The sequence below is a fragment of the Geotrypetes seraphini genome, chromosome 3, assembly GCF_902459505.1.
Source record: "Geotrypetes seraphini chromosome 3, aGeoSer1.1, whole genome shotgun sequence".
Lineage (NCBI taxonomy): Eukaryota > Metazoa > Chordata > Amphibia > Gymnophiona > Dermophiidae > Geotrypetes > Geotrypetes seraphini.
In genome coordinates this window covers 337,498,274-337,523,222 of record NC_047086.1, presented here as the reverse complement: position 1 = coordinate 337,523,222, position 24,949 = coordinate 337,498,274, and the positions used below count along the sequence as shown (strand labels likewise).

The following is a 24,949-nucleotide window of genomic DNA, read 5'->3' as shown; positions in this document are numbered from 1 at the left end:
CGACATCGGTCTTCCTCACCCGGTACCGCCTCGGTGCGCTCAGGCAAATCTCTTTCAAAGACCCGCCATGCCGAGCCCTCCACACCGATGTCCAAACGTATGCACCCCGACGTTAGGGACCCAGATTTGTGGGAAGACTCCCCTCACGGTACCGAGGAGGACGCTTCATCAACCGATGAAGAACCCTCCATAACCGACACCGTCTCCAAACCAGAGCAATCCTCTTTCTCCAAATTCCTTAGGGAGATGTCGGCAGCTCTTTCCATTCCCTTGGAGTCCGACTCTAAAAAGTCTCAGGCTTTCCTCGATGCCCTAGACTTTGAGCAACCTCCCAAAGAATTTCTGAAGTTGCCCGTCCACGACATCTTACGGGAAACTTTCTATAAAAACTGGGAAGCTCCCCTCACGGTTCCTGGAGCCCCTCGTAAATTGGATAGCTTATACCGGGTTATCCCAATCCCGGGGTTTGATAAACCTCAATTGCCCCACGAGTCCCTCCTGGTGGAATCTACCTTGAAAAAATCTCAAGGTTCCAGTGTATATGCCTCCACCCCTCCTGGATAAATTTGGTAAGCACCTTTTCCAAAATGCCATGTTAGCCAATAGAGCCAACAACTACACCTTCCACTTCTCCTTCTACATGAAGCATCTGGTGCAACAGCTCTCCTCCTTACAGAAATATCTTCCTGAACGTAAGGTCCCTCTTTTCCAGCAACATATTTCTAGCCTCCTCCAACTCAGGAAATTCATGGTTCGCTCCATCTACGACTCATTTGAGCTGACCTCTCGCGCATCTGCCATGGCGGTGGCCATGCGCCATTTGGCATGGCTGAGAGTCTCTGACCTAGACATTAACCACCAGGACCGCCTGGCTAACGCACCTTGTCTGTGTGATGAACTCTTCGGAGAATCCCTGGACTCGACCACCCAGAAGCTCTTGGCACACGAGACCAGGTGGGACACTCTGATCAAACCTAAAAAGAAGACTCCACCTGCTCGCCCCTACAGGCAACAGTCTTCTTACCAACGTAGGTTCTCGGCCAGATCTCTCAACCCGCCTCAACAGCAGCCACGCCGACCTCGGCAACAATATCAAACCCAGGCTCGCTCTCAGTCTCACCAACCTGCCAAGCCTCTACCTCCGTCAAAACCATCTCAGCCCTTTTGACTCTTTTCTCCAGGGCATTGCCAGTCTCCCAACATCATTACCTCTTCCTCAGCCTATCGGAGGTCGCCTCCAGCATTTCCTCAGCCGTTGGGAGGTCATCACATCAGACCAATGGGTCCTCAACATCATTCGCCACGGCTACTCTCTCAACTTCCAGACTCTTCCACCAGACAATCCTCCCGTAGAGTCTGCTTCTCACTCCTCCCAAACCCCCCTCCTCCTGAGGGAGGTCCAATCCCTCCTTCTCAATGCCATCGAAGAGGTGCCTCCGGACCAAAGGGGTCAGGGATTCTACTCCCGCTACTTCCTGGTTCCCAAGAAGACAGGAGACCTCCGCCCCATCCTCGATCTCCGGGACCTCAACAAGATGTCTGGTCAAAGAGAAGTTCAGAATGCTCTCCCTGGCCACGCTTTACCCTCTTCTCTCTCATCACGACTGGCTATGTTCCCTGGACCTCAAAGAGGCCTACACTTACATCCCCATCAATCTGAATTCACGTCGCTACCTCCGCTTTCAGATTCAGCACCGCCACTATCAGTACAAGGTACTACCTTTTGGCCTCGCATCATCGCCCAGGGTGTTCATCAAGTGCCTTATTATGGTAGCGGCCTTCCTCAGGTCTCACAACCTCCAGGTGTTCCCCTACTTGGACGATTGGTTGGTGAAAGCAACTACGTCTCCACTTGTGCTGCAAGCCACTCATCACACCATCTCTTTCCTCCATCTCTTGGGGTTCGAGATCAACTACCCAAAGTCGCATCTGCTTCCCACACAGCGACTTCAGTTCATCGGAGCAGTTCTCGACACCACTCTGATGAGGGCGTTTCTCCCCTCCGACCGACACCGGACCCTGCTCCACCTCTGTCGTCAGGTGCTCCTTCATCAAACCATCCCAGCTCGACAGATGATGGTCCTCTTGGGCCACATGGCCTCGACGGTCCATGTACTTCCTCTGGCGCGACTCCACCTCAGGACACCTCAGTGGACTCTAGCCAACCAATGGTCACAGACCATGGATCCTCTTTCTCATCCCATCTCTGTGACATCGTCTCTTCAGCAATCTCTTCAATGGTGGTTGAACTCCTCCAATCTTTCCAGGGGTCTACTCCTTCATCTACCCCCTCACTCCATGATCATAACCACGGATGCCTTCCCCTATGCGTGGGGAGCTCACCTAGGAGATCTACGCACCCAGGGACTCTGGACCCCTCAGGAGCGTCAACATCACATCAATTTCCTGGAACTCAGAGCCATGTTCTATGCTCTCAAGGCCTTCCAGCACCTTCTCTGTCCTCAGGTTCTTCTCCTGTGCACAGACAATCAAGTTGCCATGTACTACATAAACAAGCAAGGCGGCACCGGATCTCGCCTCCTCTGTCAGGAGGCTCTCCGCATATGGACCTGGGCCACGGACCACAGTCTCTTCCTCAAGGCTGTCTACATCCAGGGCAAACAGAACTCCCTGGCCGACAATCTCAGCCGCATCCTTCAACCTCACGAGTGGACTCTGGACCCTCCAACACTCCGCTCCATCTTTGCTCGCTAGGGCACTCCACAGGTGGACCTCTTTGCAGCTCCTCACAACCATCAGCTGCCCCAGTTCTGTTCCAGACTCTTCTCTCCCCACCGTCTGGCCCCGGATGCATTCCATCTCGACTGGATGGATCGGTTCCTCTATGCCTTTCCTCCACTCCCTCTGATGTTGCGGACGCTATACAAACTCCGCAGGGACAAGGCCACCATGATTCTCATCGCCCTTCGGTGGCCTCGACAACACTGGTTCTCCCTTCTGCTTCAGCTCAGCTCCAGGGAGCCCATTCCTCTTCCTGTGTTTCCTACTCTACTTACACAGCAGCATCAGTCTCTACTACATCCCAATCTGTCTTCGCTCCACCTGACAGCTTGGTTTCTCTCGGGCTGACCTCTCCAGAGAATCTGTCTCAGCCTGTCCGTCGCATTTTGGATGCCTCCAGGAAACCGGCCACTCTTCAATGTTACCATCAGAAGTGGACCCGGTTTTCCTCTTGGTGTCTCCTGCATCATCACGATCCCACCTCATTGGCGGTGGAAACTGTACTGGACTATTTGCTCTCTCTGTCCGATGCTGGCCTCAAGTCTACCTCAATCAGAGTCCACCTCAGTGCCATCACTGCGTTTCATGAGCCTATCCTCGGAAAACCTCTCACGGCTCATCCTCTGGTTTCCCGGTTCATGAGAGGCCTCTTCCATGTCAAACCACCTCTGAAGCCTCCTCCTGTCGTCTGGGACCTAAATGTGGTTTTATCAGCCCTCATGAAACCTCCTTTTGAGCCTCTTGCCACGACTTCGCTCACACTTCTAACTTGGAAGGTGCTTTTCCTCATTGCCATCACCTCTGCCAGGAGGGTTAGTGAGCTGCATGCACTGGTCGCCGATCCACCGTTCACTGTTTTTCACCATGACAAGGTGGTTCTGCGTACCCACCCTAAATTCCTCCCCAAGGTGGTCTCGGCTTTGGGATCCGGAAGGTTCGCCCCCCACATTTCGCCCCCAGCAATTCGCCCCTCACATTTCGCCCCCCACATTTCGCCCCCAGACACATTTCGCCCCCACACATTTCGCCCCCACACATTTCGCCCCCCGGATGTTTCGCCCCCACACATTTCGCCCCCACACATTTCGCCCCCGTCTCGGAGCGCAAATCCTTACCTCGGAGCGCAAATCAGTCCAGCTACTGTTGTGAGCGCGAGAGAAGCCAAGGGGGATCGAGGCTTGGCCAAAGCGAGACAGCGTCCCGCGAGAGCTGTGCGCGAGCGAAGCCAAGGGGGGGAGGGAGTTGTGAGCGCGAGAGAAGCCAAGGGGGATCGAGGCTTGGCCAAAGCGAGACAGCGTCCCGCGAGAGCTGTGCGCGAGCGAAGCCAAGGGGGGGAGGGAGTCGAAGGCCAGAGCGAGACAGCGGAAAGGGATGAAGGGGGATCGGGGCTTGGGCCAGAGCGAGACAGCGGAAAGGGAACATGAGCTGTGCGCGAGCGAAGCCAAGGGGGGGTAGGGAGTCGAAGCCTGGGGATGAAGGGGGATCGGGGCTTGGGCCGAAAGGGAACATGAGCTGTGCGCGAGCGAAGCCAAGGGGGGGTAGGGAGTCGAAGCCTGGGGATGAAGGGGGATCGGGCCCAAGGCCAGAGCGAGACAGCGGAAAGGGATGAAGGGGGATCGGGGCTTGGGCCGAAAGGGAACATGAGCTGTGCGCGAGCGAAGCCAAGGGGGGGTAGGGAGTCGAAGCCTGGGGATGAAGGGGGATCGGGCCCAAGGCCAGAGCGAGACAGCGGAAAGGGATGAAGGGGGATCGGGGCTTGGGCCGAAAGGGAACATGAGCTGTGCGCGAGCGAAGCCAAGGGGGGGTAGGGAGTCGAAGCCTGGGGATGAAGGGGGATCGGGGCTTGGGCCGAAAGGGAACATGAGCTGTGCGCGAGCGAAGCCAAGGGGGGGTAGGGAGTCGAAGCCTGGGGATGAAGGGGGATCGGGCCCAAGGCCAGAGCGAGACAGCGGAAAGGGATGAAGGGGGATCGGGGCTTGGGCCGAAAGGGAACATGAGCTGTGCGTGAGCGAAGCCAAGGGGGGGTAGGGAGTCGAAGCCTGGGGATGAAGGGGGATCGGGGCTTGGGCCGAAAGGGAAATGGAATGTCTGATATGTGGCCATTGCCTGAGTCTCATGAGCAATTAAACCTAGGTATAGATCTTTAAAGAGAAAGGTTTTGAGGCTAGATTTGGAGTTGTTGCAGTTAGTTTCCTGCCTTGCTACAATCCCTCATGCCATGCTTGCCACACAATGTTTAACGTTCCATGTGTGCATGACACACATAGCACGGAGCTCTGGCCCAAGCCCCGATCCCCCTTCATCCCCAAACTTCGACTCCCTACCCCCCCTTGGCTTCTCTCGCGCTCACAACAGTAGCTGGACTGACCTACCCCCCCTTGGCTTCGCTCGCGCACAGCTCATGTTCCCTTTCGGCCCAAGCCCCGATCCCCCTTCATCCCCAGACTTCGACTCCCTACCCCCCCTTGGCTTCTCTCGCGCTCACAACAGTAGCTGGACTGACCTACCCCCCCTTGGCTTCTCTCGCGCTCACAACAGTAGCTGGACTGACCTACCCCCCCTTGGCTTCGCTCGCGCACAGCTCATGTTCCCTTTCGGCCCAAGCCCCGATCCCCCTTCATCCCCAGACTTCGACTCCCTACCCCCCCTTGGCTTCTCTCGCGCTCACAACAGTAGCTGGACTGACCTACCCCCCCTAGGCTTCGCTCGCGCACAGCTCTCGCGGGACGCTGTCTCGCTTTGGCCAGGTGCTCCTGCTTGGATAATCACTGGCGTGTATGGGGGGAGGGGAAAGTAGCCGTGTTCAGCACACACATCCCACCCTTCTCTAATACAGCTGTCTAATGCTGCAGTTGATTGCATCTCTCCAGAAGCCTCGATCCCCCTTGGCTTCTCTCGCGCTCACAACAGTAGCTGGACTGATTTGCGCTCCGAGGTAAGGATTTGCGCTCCGAGACGGGGGCGAAATGTATGGGGGCGAAATGTGGGGGCGAAATGTGGGGGGGCGAAATGTGTGGGGGCGAAATGTGTGGGGGCGAAACATCCGGGGGGCGAAATGTGTGGGGGCGAAACATCCGGGGGGCGAAATGTGCGGGGGCGAAATGTGAGGGGCGAATTGCTGGGGGCGAAATGTGGGGGGCGAAACTTCCGTGAACCCTCGGCTTTTCACCTCAACCAGTCCATTGTGTTGCCGGTCTTTTTCCCTAAACCCCATTCTCATCCTGGGGAACAGGCGTTGCACACGCTGGATTGTAAGCGTGCCCTTGCATACTACCTTGACCGTACCAGGGCTCACCGCTCGTCTCCTCAGCTCTTTCTGACCTTCGATCCTAACCGTCTAGGTCGTCCTGCCTCTAAATGGACGCTTTCCAACTGGCTTGCTGCCTGCATTGCGTTCTGTTATGCTCGGGCCGGTCTCTCACTGGAAGGTGCTGTCACGGCCCACAGGGTCAGAGCTATGGCTGTTTCTGTGGCTTTCCTCCGTTCCACGCCCATCGAGGAAATCTGCAAGGCTGCCACTTGGTCCTCAGTTCACACGTTCACTACTCACTACTGTCTGAATGCCTTCTCCAGACGGGATGGACACTTCGGCCAATCTGTGTTACAAAATTTATTTTCCTAATGGCCAACCATCCCTCCTCCCTCTCTGTTAGCTTGGAGGTCACCCATGCGTTAAGAATATGCTGCCTGCTTGTCCTGGGATAAAGCACAGTTACTTACCGTAACAGGTGTTATCCAGGGACAGCAGGCAGATATTCTTACGTCCCACCCTCCTCCCCGGGTTGGCTTCTTAGCTGGCTTATCTTAACTGGGGACCACGCACTCCTCCGTCAGGCGGGAAGGCACTCGCGCATGCGCAGTGCGGCCAACTAGAACTTTCTAGTTAAAAAGGTCCGTACCGGAGCTCCGTCGGTGACGTCACCCATGCGTTAAGAATATCTGCCTGCTGTCCCTGGATAACACCTGTTACGCTAAGTAACTGTGCTTTTTGGCCCTTCTTACCACTTTGTGGCACCTGCTTTGATGTTGTTTGTGCTTTTTCCAGTTTTCATCCGTTTTTGACCTTTTCATTCCTTAAAAGAAGTCTTCTTGTCTCTGATCGCTTCCTTCACAGCTACAGTTAGTCACGCCAGTTCCTTGGTCTTTTTCCTTTTGGATCCCTTCTTGATACGCTGTGTATATAGATTTTGCGCCTCGGTGACCGTGTCCTTAAAAAGGGACTATGCTTTTTACAGTGGCTTATCCTCTTCTTAATCTTCTTCCCCACCATGAGTCTCAACCCTTCGTAATTCTCTCTTTGGAAGTTCAGTGCTGTGGCTGACGTTTTGGATCGATGTTGTGCCTCTGTGTCCAGGTCGAAGTGGATAATATTGTGGTTGCTGCTTCCCAGCGGTCCCTTCTACTTCTACACCTCGTAGTCCATTTAGAATTAAGTCCAGAATTGCCTTTCTCTCATATTTTCCTTGACAAGTTGTTCCAGGAAGCAATCACCTACAGCATTCAGGAATTTGGTCTCCCTACCACAGCTGGAGGTGCTTAGGTTCCAATCTATCACCGGATAATTGAAGTCACCCATGATAACTGTGTTGCCTATCTCATCAGCCCGACTTCTGCCTGCCTGCCCTGATCTCAAGGCAAGCTGGATCTGCGTGCCGTTGGCCCCTCCCCTTTTAAGGGGGAGCTCCGGATGTGCTGCGGGTGACATCAGGGGGTGGGTGGAGCTACCTCTCGCCTCAGCCCCTCACCCTCTGCTTCCTCTGCTGAACTCCTGTTCGCTCCCTTCTGCCTCCTCTGTCCAACTCCTCTTCTCTCCCTTCAGCCCAACTTCTCCTGCCTGCCCCAATCTCAAGGCAAGCTGACCTAGGGGCCGCCATGGGAGCAGACTGCTGGGCATGATGAACCACTGGTCTGACCCAGCAGCAACAATTCTTATGTTCTTAGAATGTCCAAACACAGTAAATCCAGCCTTTAATACCATAGTTTAGTCCCTGTATAAATACATTGATGGCCTTCTGAATGAACCTCCCCATAAATCAGAGGAACAACAGTTCATCAATCTTCTGTTGCAGTTTGATATGATAGTTCAACAAGGCACCCATTTTCAAAATATCTTCTTCAAGGACATAAATATAAATTAGTACTCTGTTAGCTTTGCTATTGCGGTTTAGTAAAAGTGGGCCATAGTGCAAAATATAGACAGCAGCAGTGTTCCCTCTAAGCGGGCGGGTGTTGTGAGCAAACTTTTTTCACCGTGAGCCAAAAATATCGGGCGCCAGCAAGTTATGAGCCAACTCGCCCGATTCTCCTCTCGCCGCCCTGCCATCTGCCGTACGCCTCTTCCGATCGTGCGCTGTGACGAGAAACGTGTGCGCTGCGATGTAATATTTTGTGCGCCAGCGCACGCCAGCGCAGCTTAGCGGGAACACTGGTTCAAATGGTTTTATTTATTTCCCCAAATTTATTTTTGTTATACGCATTGAAAATATTTGATATTGCGTTTAAATCAAAATCTCAATAAACTTGAAACGAGTGCCCGTGAGATTGTGGGAGGGTTAAATACTCAAAACTTAGAAGTTTTTGCTACGCCAGCTTTCTGGTATCTTTACATACAGTGGCGTACCTAGCATATGTAACATCCGGGGCCCATCATTTTTTGGCACCCCCCCCCATCTGTAAGAAAAACATGATTTTTAGTAACAAACCACACGTCACACATGAGTACCTAGGAAAAGGCAGCATCTTACATATTGCAGTGAGCAGTACATCAATACACCCATTGTAAAACTAAACAAGCCAGACCAGCACAGATCAATCCTACACCGTCAATCCTAACAGAAAACCATGTCTTTCGAACACACAGAACACAGAAAACACCTTCGCCTAGTAAGGAATATGTAATCACAAACTAACCCCTCCCTCTTTTACAAAACTGTAGTGTGGATTTTAGCTACGGAGGTAACAGCTCTGATGCTCATAAAATTCTGAGCATCAGAGCTGCTACCACCAAGGCTGGTGCTAAAAACGCTTCACAGTTTTGTAAAAGGGGGGATAAAATAAAAATACATAGACAAAGGTTAAATTGAACCAGCAAGAAGCTGGACTCTGCATACAATGCTTCACAGAAACAGTGACACGTCTCCTAAAGCAATAAATAAATAGAAATTTTTTTCTACCTTTGTCTTCTGTGGTTTCTCCTTTCCTCATCTTCTTGTAACTCTCTTCCTTCCATTCACTGTCTGCCGTCTCTCTTCCCCTATATGGCATCTTCTCTCCTTCTATGCCCCTTCCAGAAACTGTATGCCTCCCCCTTCCATCTCTCCTTTCACCCCATTGGTCTGGCATCTCTCTCCTCGCCTTCCCTCTCCCACACCTCTCCTCATAGTCTGGTATCTCCCCTTCCCTGATTCTCTGGCATCTCTCTCCTTTCCTTTTCTTCCATCTTTCGCTCCCCCTCCATGCTCTCACATCTCCCCCTTCCTTTTCCCTTAGACTGGCATACCTTCCTCCTACGCTCCAATCCCTGGCATCTCCTTTAATTCCCTCCCTCATCTTCCTTCTCCCTCCAGCTGGGTACCGCAACACTCTTCCCTGCAGCTCTGCACTTCCCCACAATTGCCATGCTTCGGTTCCTCTTCTTCCTTCCTTCCTCCCCCCCCCCCCCCGCGGGACCCTGCGGCACCATCAACTCTTACTCCCTCTAATGTCGGCCCTGCAGCTCCAGACTTCCTCGCACCTTCTCCCCTCCCCCTTTGGATCGCTATTATTTTAAATGTTATAGCCGCGGAGCTGTATCCATCAATGGAGATGTCTAACCTCGGCCTGCCCCGGAACTCTTACTGCAACAGTGACTTCCTGTTCCTGCCTAGACGGGCGGCTGCTGCAGTAAGAGTTCCGGGGCAGGCCGAGGTTAGACATCTCCACTGATGGATACAGCTCCGCGGCTATAACATTTAAAATAATAGCGATCCAAAGGGGGAGGGGAGAAGGTGCGAGGAAGTCTGGAGCTGCAGGGCCGACATTAGAGGGAGTAAGAGTTGATGGTGCCGCAGGGTCCCGCGGGGGGGGGGGGGAGGAAGGAAGGAAGAAGAGGAACCGAAGCATGGCAATTGTGGGGAAGTGCAATCCCCCCAGTGCGTCCCCTTACCTTACCGACGCGTGTGTGCGCTGTGAAGAGAAACTTTGCGCTGCGATGTAATATTTTGTGCGTGAGCGCAGGCCAACGCAGCTTAGCGGGAACACTGGACAGCAGATATAAATTCTCTGGTGATTTCATGAGTCTCTGGTTGCACTTCCTTCTTCTGACTGTAAATCCAATATTTCTTTCTTTCTGCCCCTCCCCTTTTCTTTCTGTCTCTTTCTTTCTCTCTCCCCCCCCCCTGCCTGCCTTTCTTTCTCTCTCCCCCTGTTCCCCCCAAGCCATTGTGCCGATTTCTCCACTTCCCCGATTCTTTCCCTACCCCCTAAGCCACCACACCAATTTCTCCCTGCTGCTTCCCTGAGCCAGGCTGGGCACGTACAAGCACCGGACTCGCAAGACTGCTGACTGAACGTCAGAGAGGAAGTTCCAGGCCAGCCAGGCAGTGATTGGCTGGCCCAGAACTTCCTCTCCGATGTCAAAATTGACATTGGAGGTGAAGTCTTGTGAGTCCGGCGCTTGTACGTGCCTGGCCTAGCTCGGGGAAGCAGCAGGGAGAAATTGGTGTAGTGGCTTAAGGGGTAGGGAAAGAATCGGGGAAGTGGAGAAATCGGCGCGATGATTTGGGGGGCAGGGTGAGAGATAATCAATACAGTTACAATACTACTTGATTCTACGTAAAGCAACAAATTTTTCTACCATTTTTTTGTTTCTGCTTTAATCATCTTCTCTTCGTTCTCTTCTTTCTATTCAGCGTTTGTCCTCATTCCCTTCCATGCAACATCTGTCCTCTCTTTGCCCCTTCCACCCAGCCTCTGCCCTCTCTCTCTCTCTACCCCTTCCATCTACTATCCACCCTCTCTCTGCCCCTTGCATCCACTGTCCACCCTCTCTGCCTTTTCCATCCAGTGTCCACCCTCTCTCTGTTCCATATGGCATCTTTCCTCTTTCTATGTCCCTTCAATAAACTGTATATCCTGTGCCCTTTCTCTCTTTTGTACATGATTCATTTCAGCTACATCCCCTCCCCTATGCTCTGGCATCTCTCTTCTCCTTCCCTTCTCTGTACCCATGACCTGGCATCTCCCTCCTTCCCCTCCCCCCATATGCGTTGACATCTCTCACCCCCCTCTATGGTCTTGGTAGCTCCTTTCCTTTCCCTTCCTCCCATGGTCTTGGCATCTTGTCTCTCCTCTCCCTTCCCTGGTCTTCCTTCTCCCCACTCTCTCCCCAATTGGGTGCAGCAGCTTTTCTCTTCCCCCTCCCCCCCAAAAAAGTGGGTGCAGCAGCAGCATTTCTTTTCCCATCCCTCCCAGCTCACACATCCATCGGCAGAGTCGCTAGGCAAGTTGCAAGCTTCCCTCCATCGCTGACCTATCTTCCATAGGTCAGCGACGGAGGGAAGCTTACAATTTGCTGCTTTTACTTGCTTCGGGCCTTCCTCATTGCTGGGTCCTGCCTACTTTCTGTTTCCACGAAGGCAGGACCCGGCAGCGAGGAAGGCCCAAAGCAAGTAAAAGCAGCAAGTTGTAAGCTTCCCTCCGGGGCTCTAACGTGTGCCTGCCAGCTTCCCTTCTCTTCCCCTCCGAAACCGGAAATTACATCCGGGGAGGTAGGGGGGAGAAAAGAGAAGTTTCTGGCAATCTGATAATGTCAAAGAGTGTATGCACCAAATTAAAAAGTACTTAATCTCCAGCCATCTCGTGCTACAATGTACCCCAAAAGTGGCAGGCATTACTCGGTTAAATGAGAGGGCAATCAGCTTATGATAGAGTAACAGCTGCCCCTCAGACCTGCTCCACACAAGTTCTAGGCGACTACCGTATTTTGGAAAGGTCAGGGCAAGCTATGGGTTTACACTGAAAACAGCTCTTTCTGCCAAACTCACTGAAAGCTCTGAACTCCCACCCCCAAGCAAAGGCCAGTTAGAGAGAGGGCAGAGAGTCCCTCACCTCGTTTGTTCTTCGTGCTGTGCTTCCGGGCTGTCGCCAACTCCTGCTCAATGTTTTTCCCAAGTATTCATTCCTGTTTCTTGGCCAACGTTTCCTCGGTCTCCCGCAGTCAGCCCACAGCCTGCGGCGTCGGAGCCCCGCAGCTCCGGGAAGAGCCTCCAGTGCCCTTGAAAAGTTTCATCAGTTTACTCATCTCTCCTCAGTATCGTTGCCGATATTAACCACAGATGTTACAGAACCCGAACGCAGAACCACAAGTCCTTTCCCACCTGGACTGTAACACAAACCCACTGAGGAGAACCCGAACGGCCAAGTGACTTCTGGAACAGAAGCAACACCTGTGTGGCTGTACGGTGATGTCAGACAAGGAGCAGGTTCTGCCGGGTCATGCACCTACTACTTGAGCGGGAGGGGTGTGCCGGCTCTCTCTCAGCGCTAAATTACTCACACACTGCATCAACCTGTCAAGCGCGGTTTTCACGGTATTGCCACTTAATATTAGTGAAATTCCAGTCCAAACATCGGATTCTCATGATTTTCCAAAGGAATTAAATCATCTTTATTTCCGCTGCTGCTAGCCGGGCGGTTATCTAAATTAAAGGCCCTGGGGAAAATACTGTCTTAGCCAGGACATGCTTATTCTTCATAGGTTGTTGCCTTTTGGCAACAAATTGTGAGGAGTTCTAACACCTCTTCAGGGTAGATGTTTGCTTCTTTGTATGGCCTTACCCTGCTCCTTTTTGTGTAGCAAGTTGGTAGCTGGATTCTGGGTGTGCTGATGAGGATGGAAATGTTGTACCCTTTAGATCTCTTAGGGTTGTCTTCTGGGGATGAATTGCTCATCCTGGAAGTCCTTGAAGTTCAGTGGCCTCTCCCTTGTCTGAGTGCTTGGTCCTCATGGCCACCTTACATTAGGTTGTATGAAATTATTCAGTATTAAGGCAGTTTCAAGTTGCCTTGATCCATTGTTGGTTGAGAGCGAAGTCAGGCCAAATGCATGGACTGTCTAGGTTTGAGGGGCTCAGTAGATATTAATCTCGTTGCTATGTGCGATTTGCATCTTGGAGCCCCAGAATGGTGGTGCACGAAGCTAGAGTGATTTTATTTCATTGGGCACCAGTATTCCCAGTTGTCTCAGTGGGAATGCTTTAGATCAGTCTTGCCTTATGAAGATGGTATTTTCTGTTGCAGAGTCTCCCTCCTTCCTGAGTTTCTTTAAAGTATTGGTAAGGCCTTCCTGTTTGGACTGGTCTAGCAGATAAGGAAGGTGAAATTTGCTCTTACCTGTTAATTTCTTTCCTTGAGTCCTATAGACTATCTAGGATCTACCCAGGAAGACTGTGACTGGTTGATCCTCTTTGTGTTCCCTATCAACTGGGGTAATTTCTCAGTGTGAGATTCTCACACTTTTGTTAGGGCTGGGGCTTCCAGAAAGTTAGTCTGTAGTGCTGTAGCACTATACCATCTTGTAATGCCTTAGTAGTGCTTTAGCATGCTGCATGATAAGATACATTTGTGCTTTGATGTTGAAATGTACTGTGGGTACTAAGATATTTTATAATGTTGCCCTGTATTCCTGATCTCTAATGGTTTGGCTCTCTCTTATTTTTTACTTACAGTTGGTTCCTAATACTGTTCGGTGTTAAGAGATCTGCTTTGGCAATAGTATAGTGGTGAGTGTAAGGCAGAACCACTCCTTACACTGGTGATACTGAATTGTCAGCATTCTCTGCCTCCATCTGCTGGTTGGGAGGTGAAACCCGCTTATCTGGACTAGTCAAGCTGGACTCAAGGAAAGGAAAGGAAATTATCAGGTAAGAACAAATTTCACCATAACATTAACAAACAGGTGTGGATATTTGGGGGGACAAATAATAGGCATTTTGAAAACACCTATTTGGTAATATGCAGGACAAAATTGAGCTCTCAGCTACCTGTCATAAAAATAATATATTATTTTCAGGAGGACAATGAATTCTGAATCAGATTCTGAGAGCGAACACAGCCTCCATGAGAAGAAAAATTGGTATGGTGAAGAAGACTATGTAGACATTTCTAAAATGTGGTACTCAAACAGGGAGTATTACATGCAACTGGAAAAACTGAAGAATGCCCACATAATGGTCATGGCACAACTAGAAAAAATGTACCAAAACAAGCTGCACCTCAAGGGAGTACTGCCCCTGGAGAATAAGGAAAATATTGGTAATGGGGTCTACAGGTAAGAGTGCTTGTATTCTCTACTTGTATATTCACCATTTCTTATAACTTTTTTAGCTCTGGCACAATAAACAGAGCAAATGTTTTTCATGGCACATTATAACTGAAATTATAAAATTGCAAAACAAACAAAAAATTAATCCCTCCTTTTATGAAGCTGCGTTAGAGTTTTTTATTGCTGCCCATGGCAGTAAAAACTTTGACGCTCATAGAATTCCTGTGAGCATTGGAACTTTTTACTGCGGCTTCATAAAAGTGGGGGAGGGATTTGAGAGATTTATTTAAAGTTCTTTAAGCTATGTTTGGGTAATTCTAACAGTGAAACTAAAGTAGATAGAATAGAATTGCTAATCAATGTGAAGGATGTGCTTGTGTGCAAATCAACTGAAAATATGGCTTGTTAGTCGACAAGCAAACACGCATTTCATCATCCACTATCTGCAGTCATTTTCGATTTAATTTCTGTCAGAGCTGAAAATCCAAGTTTACAAAGATAAAAAGATCCAAAAGGTAACAAAGCCTTCATTGCTTTGTTGCTCATGTTAAGATAACTACTGCATATAAAATAAAAATAAAATTGCTTCTTGAAAACTAACAGAAAGTAATTACGTCAAAGAATGATGCTTGTCTGGGCGGTTGTATCCTTATGCAGACAAGACACTCATAAAATTGACAGACTTGCATATGCAATTTACATATCATCTATTCTTGTACAATCCCACTTTATTCTGGGACTAGTGGGTTATTTCCCTCCACCCGCCATGGTCCATAAGAAGCCTCAAAACTTCAGAGACTTTTTCCTCCCTCCCTTACATACCTCCTCTCTGAGGAGGCTGTAGGAGCTCATCTTTTCTGCTCATGTTTTATTTTGTGATCTTTCAGTATTTTTTGTTCATGGTTTTCGCCCTCGTGATGTGGAGGTTCCTTGCGGGGACATCCTTGACTGCAGGAGATCGCAGTCTGTTGGAGAACATCTGTTTCTGGGGGTTCCCTGCTCAGCATTAAGCCCCCTGGAGAGCCTGCACATCAGATCGGGGCTCCGGGACCTTTCCCTTGGGAGCTAGTTCACCTCAGGTTCGTCCACTAGTGAGTGTAGTGCAGGCTGAAACGTGACCGGGATCGGAGCCAGACTGTATCCCTCCAGGCGTTTACATGGCATGTCCACAGGTGGTGGAGCTCTCCGGCTGTAGTGATCAAGCCGGTGGGGCAGTCAGAAGACTTGAAATCCAGATTTCTAGTTCACTGAGGCAAAGGATCTCCCTGCAAGCTGTTTAGCAGCATGCAATTTCTCTCATTCAGTACAGTGAGTAAAAGGTTTCAGTTTCTCCTGTGAGCACATGGTTATGTGAGGGCAAGCTAACAGCTTGAATCAGAGATTTTTTTTTTTTTTTTTTTTGGGGGGGGGAGGTCTTTAAAAGTGTTTTTAGGTGGTTTCCCTGCATGTCCTATGCTCCCTAAAATCTCTGTTTTTGAGGGTCCTCTGTGGTTTTCCTGGGTCATTTTTAGTCAAAACGGCCTCGGTATCCACTTTGTTTTTTTCCAGATTTGATTTCAAAGTTATTTTTCATACTTGCCAGCTTCAGTTTTGAAAGAAAACCACATGGATGACCTTCCTAGGGCAGGATGGGATGGATTCATGCCTCATTTGTGGTAGATGGCTGTTGGTTGCGCAGCCGTATTCAACGTGCGCTGTGGCCCGTAAGGGGGGCAAGATTTGTTCGAATACGGTGCCTTTGACCTCCGGGGAGGATCTTAAAGCACCTTATACCCCGACTCCTGTGAAATTGGCATCAGGGGCCTTGGGGAGTGCGCTGTCACCATTTTGGTGAACTGTAAGAGCAGCTCCAGCGAAAAACCTCATAAATCTTTCAAACTTTCCAAAACTGAGGTGCAGAAGTTGACTCCCGCCAGAGGATGGTTTTCCCCCCAAAATTTGTGCACGTGCTTTATCAGGCTTACTTAGTTAAAAAGTTCCTGCCTGTTTCCCTTCTACCAGCTTCTGTGCCAGTCACAGGGACCCCTGCTCCAAGGAATCAGGGTCTCCTTGTCTTCCTGTGAGTGTACCAGTCCACAGTTGTGCCAGATACTTATTCCATTCCTCTGCTTTCACAAGGCAGCTCTGCGGTGGTCAAGGACATGGCGAATTTGGTGGATCTCTAAGATCCGAGCCGGTGCGGAGCCTGTGATTTGGGGGAGCGCCCCACTATGTGCAGGTTCTTCAAATCTGCACACCTTGTGGATTTAATCTCTGATTCTCTGCAGGAATTGCAGCTACAGATGGAACAGCCAGTCTCTGTTGAATGTTCCCTTATGAATAACGCAGACATGTCAAACTCTGGCCCGCGGGCCAAATTTGGCCTGCGAGAGAATACCCACCTGCTTGCTCTCTGCTCAGCGGCGACAGAGGGAAGCAACCACCACCAACCAGGTCAGACACAGGAAAGGACCAGCCATGAGACAGCGAGGAGAAGCACGCAACAGGGCGAGAACGGAGGGGGAAATGGAGGCTCCTGGCTCAGGAAGAGCGCCCCCTGCAGCTGTACTTCCAGCTACATTTGGAGCTTATTCAGTATCGGCCTGGCGGATGCCCTCTTTGATATGATGAAGGTTTTTGCTACGTTTGGAGCTTATTCAGTATCGACCTGGTGGATGCCCTCTATGATATGATGAAGGTTTTTGCTACGTTTGGAGCTTATTCAGTATCGGCCTGGCGGATGCTGTGGATTTGCCGCTGGTCGAGAGACTCTTCTAAGGCTACATTGAGCCAATTGCCTTTCAAGGTCTTGCTCTTGTTTGGGCCAGGGTACGGATGACCTCATGGCCAGTGTTCAGGACCATAAGCCTAAGGTGCTACCTGGCTTGGAGCCTCGCCCGACTTGGGGTTCAGGACAGCCAATTTTTCATCCACACAGGAGTCCTCACTAGTACGCTGGGCCCCCTGCGACAGGGCAAAGATTCGAAGCTCCTTCCAGACAAAGTTGGATAAGTTCCTACTGGAACAGACCATACGCAAGTAAGGCTAGACTCAAATAGGGCACTGGTCTTTGACCTAAGGGCCGTTGCATGAGCGGACTGCTAGGCATGATGGACCACTGGTCTGACCCAGCAGTGGCAAATCTTATGCTCTTCCCAAGAGAAAGTTCTGACGCTGAGCCTTTGGCCCCTCTCCCTTGGATCGGGAGACGCTTCTCGGTCTACCTTCCAGAGTGGCAGAGGATGATTTTGGACCAGTGAGTCCTCGAAAGGGTCTTTGACTACAATTTTGCGACACCCCTTCGGATTTCTTCCTCCCACAGGAAATCAAGAAAGGGCTTGATGTGTGCGGGCCATGGTTCACAGATTGCTCAATCTAGTAGCGATAGAACCAGTTCCCAAAGATGCCTTCATCGTGCCAAAGAAAGGCTCTTAAGATTGGAGGCCTGCTCTAGACCTCACGGCAGTGATTGCTTTTCTGAGAGTTCCACATTTCCGGATGGAAATAGTGCGTTCAGTTGTGGCAGCAGTGGCGCTTGGGGAGTTCTTGGCTTCCTTGGATCTCACGGAAGCGTACCTCTGCATCCCGATCTTCCCAGAACACAGGAGGTTTCTGAGATTCCACATGCTCGGGTTGCACTTCCAATTCGCGGCTCTGCCCTTTGGGCTGGCGTCAGCGCCCAGATCCTTCACCAAAGTCATGGTGGTAGTAGCTGCCCACTTGCGCTTGCAAGATGTGCTAGTACATCCGTACCTGCTCAGAGCTCCCTTGCTGGAAGAAGGCTGCAAGGCGGTTCTCCAGGTAGTGCATCTGCTTGAGAGTTGTGGCTGGGTAATCAATCTGAAGAAGAGTCACCTCGAGCTGATGCAGGACTTGGAATACCTGGCAGTCCAGTTCCACATGGGCCGGAACCAGGTGTTTCTGCCAGACTTCAGGAAGCTCATGCTTCGGAGTGCCATTCGGGTCATGTTGGAGGTTCAGGTTCTGACGGCCTGGCAGTACCTGCAGGTTCTGGGTCTCATGGTTGCGACCATAGTTGTAATTCCATGGGCCAGAGCTTGACTCCAGCCTCTTCAACTGTCCCTCCTGACTCGGGATTCGCTGGGGGTGAAGTTACCTTGGTTGGTGGCCCGCAGCAGCATGCTGTAGTGGCTGAATCCTATAACTCTGGACAGAGGACTTCTTCTGCGAGGCTTGGACTGGGTGACCCTGACATCGGACGTGAGTTTGTCTGGTTGGGGGGCAGTTTGCATATCTGTTCCGGCCCAAGGCCGGTGGACTGTGCTGGAGAGCAGATGGTTGATCAGTCACCTGGAACATCGTGTGATCCGTCTGGTCCTGTTGCAATTTCAACAGTTTCTCTATCGGAAGACCATTCATGTTTTCTTGGCACTGAGATAGCTATAGCCTATGTCAACAGTCAGGGGGGTCCCCTGCTGAGCCTGGAGGCTACGATGCTCTTTTCCTGGGCAGAAACATAGAAATAGACGGCAGATAAGGGCCACGGCCCATCTAGTCTGCCCACCCTAATGACCCTCCCCTACCTTTCTCTGTGAATAGATCCCATGTGTCTATCCCATTTGGTCTTAAAATCAGGCACGCTGCTGGCCTCAACAACCTGAAGTGGAAGACTATTCCAGCGATCAACCACCCTTTCAGTGAAAAAGAATTTCCTGGTGACCCCGTGCAGTTTTCCACCCCTGATTTTCCACGGAATAGAAACATAAAGGCATCTGGTGACCCTGTCCATGGCTCATGTAACCCCTAGCTGTCAATGCTGCGCACTCAAGCGCCAGGCCATAGGACCAAAGCAGTCCAGATCTTGAAGCGCTATGGGACCCTGCATGAGCAGCCGCTGATGGCAAGGGAGACGCAAACCTCTCCATGCTCAACCACTCTAGGTCTGCACTAGGTCTTCTGGGCCAGTCTAGGGCCACCAGGATCACCGGACCCACGTGAGAGGCCACCCAGCGCATGGCGCGCCTTATCATGGGCCATGGGGGAAAGACATAGAGAAATTCCCCCTCAGGCCAAGGTTGAAACAGAGCGTCCAACCCTTCGCTGCCAATCTCTCTGCGGCGGCTGAAGAATCTGCCCGCCTTCCAGTTCTCAGCTAGCATCATCCGATCAAAGGGGGTACGGCCCCACCGTTGGACTATGGATTCAAACGCTAGCCTGGACAAGGACCATTCTCCTGGGTCCAGAATCTGTTGACTTAGAAAGTCTGCCTGGTTTGTTCCTTATAAGAAGTAAGGTTTGTGAGATTAGAAGGGTCCCTGGGTGGTGGCCCCTTCTGACCTTAAGGCTGTGTCCCCTTTCTCAAAAGTTATACTGTATTCATTTGGTACTGTTCAAATTTCATGTTATGTTTAAATGATTTTTATTATTCCAGCAGTAAGAAGCAAATACAAACAGTAGTACCAGTCAGGAAATAACATTTTCAACAATATAATCAGTTGCCCTCCCATCCCCCCCTCCCCTCCCCTCCCCAAGAATCCATGGCCAGTCCAACAGCTGAGAGTGGAATAAAATCTTAAAGATTCAAAAGTCTACTGCGAGCACGCGGTGTGAGGTCCTGCCAGAAGTGCTCCCACACATGACAAAATTTGCAACCCGGGCCAAGAGTCAAGTCTCCCACCATGCAACTCTCCAGTGTTGCATGCACTATCATTAGGGATCTCCATTGTGCATATGACGGGGGATCACGGGAGAGCCAGTTGGTGAGGATGGTTTTTTTTTCCCATCAAAAGGGCTCTGGAGATAAATGCTGACATTCCCCTGGGTTTGGGCGAGGCTATATTATAAAATCCAAATAACGTCCTCGGTTGCGGAAGCCATCGCCTTCCCCAAAGCGATGTGGTATATAGGCCAAGATGTCTCCAAAACTGTTGGATTGCGGGGCAGGCCCAAAATATGTGACTCAAAGATGCGTGAGCCTGATTGCATTTCCCAGTGAGTAATATTGGGTGACACCTTCTGAATGTTCTTCAGGACCCGTTGTAACTGTTGAGCAGTCAACTGGCAATGCAAGTCCTCAGCCCACACTGTCGCTAATATATCCAGATTCGTACTTGGTTGGCAATCCCGGATCCCCACAATATGAAATCGTAGAGGAATCCTCTGTTGGGCTGAAAGGCTGAAGAGTTCCGAAAGCGCCTCCCTGCAGACTTCAGTAAAGGCAGCCACTGGGAGGGACTGAACAAAGGGACGGATCTGGTAATAGGCGAAGAGATCATTAGCCTGTAGGTCAAAAGTTCGTTGCAGCTCGGCAAATGTGGGCAGGCTCCCCTCCTCTGAAAACAGGTGAAAAAGATATTGTAGACCCTGTGCTTGCCACCTAAGAAAGGTGGCATTTCAAATTTCATGTTATGCAAAATTTGGCCTTAGGGCATTACTTGTTTTGATTTGTTTCTCATGAGCAGAATTGATATGTAGAGGGGAGTCCCCACACCCCTCTTTCTCTTCTTGTGTTTCCTGTTTGTACTAGATCTACCTGGCTTTGGTACCGTCTGGAAGTCCAGGAGAATGTCTAGGATATGACATCAGAGGGAGGGGCTACAATTTGATTGTGAGTTCCCTGCAGTCAAGGCTGACAGAGTTACACAACCCTATGGTGAAGCTTCCAGAGTATATTTACAAGAAAGAAGATTAGCAGAGGTAAGTAACCTAATCTTTCGTTAGCCATTTTCTGCATTGGATTGGCAAATGTGATCATAGCTAAAGCTGTCAAAACAGGTTTAGCGACGATCACTGACTTTAGTGCATCTGGGCTAAAGTCCTGGCGGGTAGATGGAAATAACCCACTGGTCCAAGAATAAAGTGGGGATTTTCAAGAAAGAAGATTAACAAAGATAAGAACCCAATATTTTGTTGCTTCTATATCAGAAGACTGGCAACTGAAAAGTTTTCTGATGCTGTCCCTAGCAGTCCTGCAGCAGGTTAAAGCTTTTATCCTGTAAGTATCTCTGTTTCTTTGTTGTCAGACTGGCTCCTACCTACAAAGTAAAGGTGCCTGCTCCAACTGGCAAATAGTAGGTGCTTCATTGCTGTCCTCCAGAGAATTCAATTTAGTCATACTTTTTCTTATTTTGTAATCCGTTCCTGATTTCCTTTTGGAATCTCACATAAGGGATCTCAATAAATGCCTTCCAAAAAATACACTATGGCACTTAATTTCAAAGCATGTGGATATCCATGTGCTTAAAACTTCCAAGTCCAAATAGCAAGGGGACATGTTTTAGGCAAGATTAAGTTGGGGCTGAAATTTGAACATCCAAGAGTGATTACCAAAGAGGAAGAAATGTCTATGTCTAAAAAAAGAGGACAAACTTAGTTAGGCCTGTTTCAGGCACATCCAGGGTACATAAAAGTGCCCTGATTGAGCAGCTGTCCACTGGAAGAATTAAGGCATGACTTCTTCATCTCCTAAACCCCCCCCCCTCTTCGTGGTTTCTGTTCCCTGAAAGTGAAACCAAAAGGGGATACCGCGATAGCTTCAGATTTTATAGGAATTCTTAGCAAAGTAGGATGCAATTATGAGGAGTAGCCGAGTGGTTATGCAGTGGACCATAAACCAAGGGACTGGGGTTCAAATTTATATATATTGTAACTAAATATATAAGTCACTTGTAAACTCTAAAGGCTATAAAAGTGGTGGACATTCAGGTACAGTAGGTATGTTGCTGTTCCAGCTCATAAAATGGATGTTTGTGCTAGATATTTCCAGTGTATGGACATCCATCTCACATATTTTTAAACAGGCAATCTTCACGTATTTCCTATTCAAAAATACATGCGAGATGGACGTTCATTTGGGACAGTCTGACTTGGGATGTCCTTTTGAAAATGCTGTATGCCAACTGGTTCATCTTTATGCATGTTTATTTACACTCTCTCTTTGTTAAATTCATGTTGGTTTAACTCTAGGCATAGTAATTTTGTTTTTCAGAATAACTTCTACTATTTTGCCTTGTATCAGTGTTAGGTTTACCATAATTATATTTGTGCAAACAGCATACGATTCCTTACAAATAGGTAAAGTACCTCAACTCACGAGATGCTTGCAAAGACATCAATCATTTTCTTCTCTCCACCCCCTTGTCTCTCCAGGCAGCGCCCCCTCTCCTCAGTCTTCTGCAAGCGAGTTGAGAAGATAGCTTCATCTGCTCTGCACTAGATACCTTATTTTTGAAATTTAATCAGCTGTTGTTTGAGGCTTCCCTGTGCTAAGAGGTTCCCAGTAGTTCAGGGACAGCTCTGCCTGGGAGAAGGGCCAGACATTGGGGTCTGAATCCAGGATGGTCACATTTTTTCAAAAGAAGCACCTGTCTGGCCGGTCTGCTGTAACACTTTGAGCTTTGGAATAGGTATCCTGGGAGCAGAGCTTGCTTCTTCAGAGTCAGGAATGTATGTGTGCGCAGGCTGATCTGACCCTGCGACTGGCCAGGAAGCTTGGCAGAGGTTGGCTGTGTCCCCTCCCCCCAAAGAATTGTGTGGGAGAATGAGGAGTCAAGAGTCAGGTTTTGGAACCTAAATAAAAGGCAGCCCGAAGACACAAGCCGCTGAAGCTACCCTTAGCTGAGGCAGAAATTCTTTCTCCATTTCCAGCTGCAGTTACAAGCTGATGCAGGCACAGAACATGGTAGATGTCAGTACAGCTCATTTTTGTCTATGGGATAATCGGAGTGGGTCTGAATTCAGCAAAACTAAGGGTTTCTGAGGGTGTTCCTAGGGTCCCCCACCTGTAAAAATCCTGTTTTCAATAATTTTGGACTTTTGCTTTTGCTTCCATTGGCTGTTTTTTTGGTACTGAAATGCTGCCATGCTGGCCATCTTGGAATTTCCAAATTTATTTCAAAAGATGCTTTCTGCCTCAAATAGCCTTGATTTTGGTAAAAATCAATTATTCCTCATTTCATACCAAATTCAGCCCCACCCTAATCTTTCTCAAAACATGCCCTTGCTATATAGACAAGGTGGTTTAGACCAGTGGTTCCCAACCCTGTACTGGAGGACCACCAGGCCAATAGCGTTTTCAGGATAGCCTTAATGAATATGCATGGAGCAGATTTGCATGCCTCTCACTTCCATTATATGCAAATCTCTTGTCATGCATATTCATTAGGGCTAGCCTGAAAACCCGATTGGCCTGGTGGTCCTCCAGGACAGGGTTGGGAACCACTGGTTTAGACTCCATTTCATGCCAAATTTGCGCTGGGTGGTCAGAGAAGGAGCATCTTTGTACCACGGGGAAAGTGAAGGGGGGTGGGAGCCGTGGGCTTAGCTCCCCGGTCATTTTACGGGTCAGGAGGTGCTGAAACCTAGAGATCTGAGATGTAAAACCTTGTTAGACTCTCTTAAATGTGACTTGTCATCGCCAGCAAAACATTTTTGTGTAGACACCCCTGACCCTGAGAGGAGATGTGTGTCAAACCGGCAGAGGTCCTTGGAGGTCCCAAGCCAGGTCTTTGACCCTGATTTTGTGACTTTGATGTATGCATCTTACCAGAAGCAGAAAGGTTCTTTCTGGGTCAGCCGGTTAGTTCTCAAAGGAGTCTATCGCCACAAAGCAAGGACTCGCTGCAACCAGTCAGATAAGGACTGGGACAATCTGGGATTTGAGCTAATTCCACTGTTCTCCCACCACTGGAGGATTCTAGCTCTCAGTGTGGGGTGGGCAACCAGTAGTTGGTGACAGCCTTAGATCAGGGAGAGGATTCAACCTTGCACAGGCTATTTAAGTCAACACATTTCACTGAGGTTATTACAGTCTCTCTGTAGGAGTTGTATTTAGAGTCCCCACAGGTTTCTACTGCCCAGCCCTCGCTGTTAAGCAGTATCAAGTCACAGTACATGCTTCTCTTCATACCCAGAGATTACCAGGATGATAACAGAGCATTGGGAGAAGCCTGAGGGTCCTCTGACAGGGGCCTGGGCAGTGATGAAATTGTATCCCATGGCTTCTGATTTCCAGCAGTTATTTACTCCACCTAAGATGGATTCTCTGGTGGCTCAAGTTACTAAAATAAGTCTGCTCTGTGAAGTTGGAGAAGTCCTGAAGGGTTTACAGAATTGCAGAGTTGACTTGGTCCTCAGACGGCAGTTTGAGGCATTGGCATGAGGCTTTAGGGCTGCAGCTGTGGCTTCCATTGTGGTGCGGGCCTTCCATAAGATGCTATGTCAGAATCCATCCGCAGAGGGAGCAGGGTGCCCTCCTTTGCTGGGGTGTACTATGTAGCTTACACTATTTACAACATGTTCAGGATCATGAGTAAAGTGGCAGTGTATTCCATCTCCACCCACAGAATGCACATGGATCAGGCAGTGAGCGGGAGATTCAGCATCTAAGACCACCTTGAGTAAGCTCCCTTTTTAAGGGGGCATTTAAGGAAAGGACTGGACAACTTGATGACCAACATGATGGGTTGTTGTCTCATGTCCTTGCCAAACAGTAAGCCCTTAGGTACCAGGAGTTCGTCGTGTTTCCTTTCATGGCTGCAGAAAACTGCGTTATGGATCTGCAGGCTCCTTATCCCAAAGGCTCTTCCAAAGCTCCAGATCAGGGGTAGGGAACTCCGGTCCTCGAGAGCCGTATTCCAGTCGGGTTTTCAGGATTTCCCCAATGAATATGCATGAGATCTATTTGCATGCACTGCTCTAGATAGAGGTTTGGGGGTTTCAGAACAGCCTGCTTTTGCTTCGCCACAAATTTTAAGGCCAATGACACCAGGTCGTCCTCCAAGAACCCCCGCATAGGATGGAGACTCGGAGTTCTGAAGGCTTTGGTGCAGATTTCATCAGACCAATGGGGTCTGGACATCATTGGGTTACAAACTCGAATCCTCTCTGAGTCATCTTTCTGGACTCTCTGGCAGGAAGACCAGAGAAGCAGCCAAGGTCAGAGTGACTGTCTAAAACGACTGTTTA

The 24,949-nt window shown here is 49.7% G+C and overlaps 1 protein-coding gene across 11 annotated transcripts in view; it reads left to right on the top strand.

Moving 5' to 3' along the window:
- Positions 1-24,949, top strand: part of FAM161A (FAM161 centrosomal protein A) — an 80,959-nt gene that overhangs the window by 29,043 nt on the left and 26,967 nt on the right. For 9 of the 11 annotated variants that reach the window (XM_033939094.1, XM_033939098.1, XM_033939095.1 and 6 more), the window contains 2 exons: positions 13,449-13,643; positions 13,793-14,050. In XM_033939094.1, the coding sequence (XP_033794985.1) occupies positions 13,800-14,050 (251 nt within the window). In that variant the 5' untranslated portion in view covers positions 13,449-13,643; positions 13,793-13,799. Of the gene's footprint in view, positions 1-13,448; positions 13,679-13,792; positions 14,051-24,949 lie in introns of all 11 variants that reach the window. The other 2 variants (XM_033939099.1, XM_033939100.1) reach the window with 2 other exon arrangements.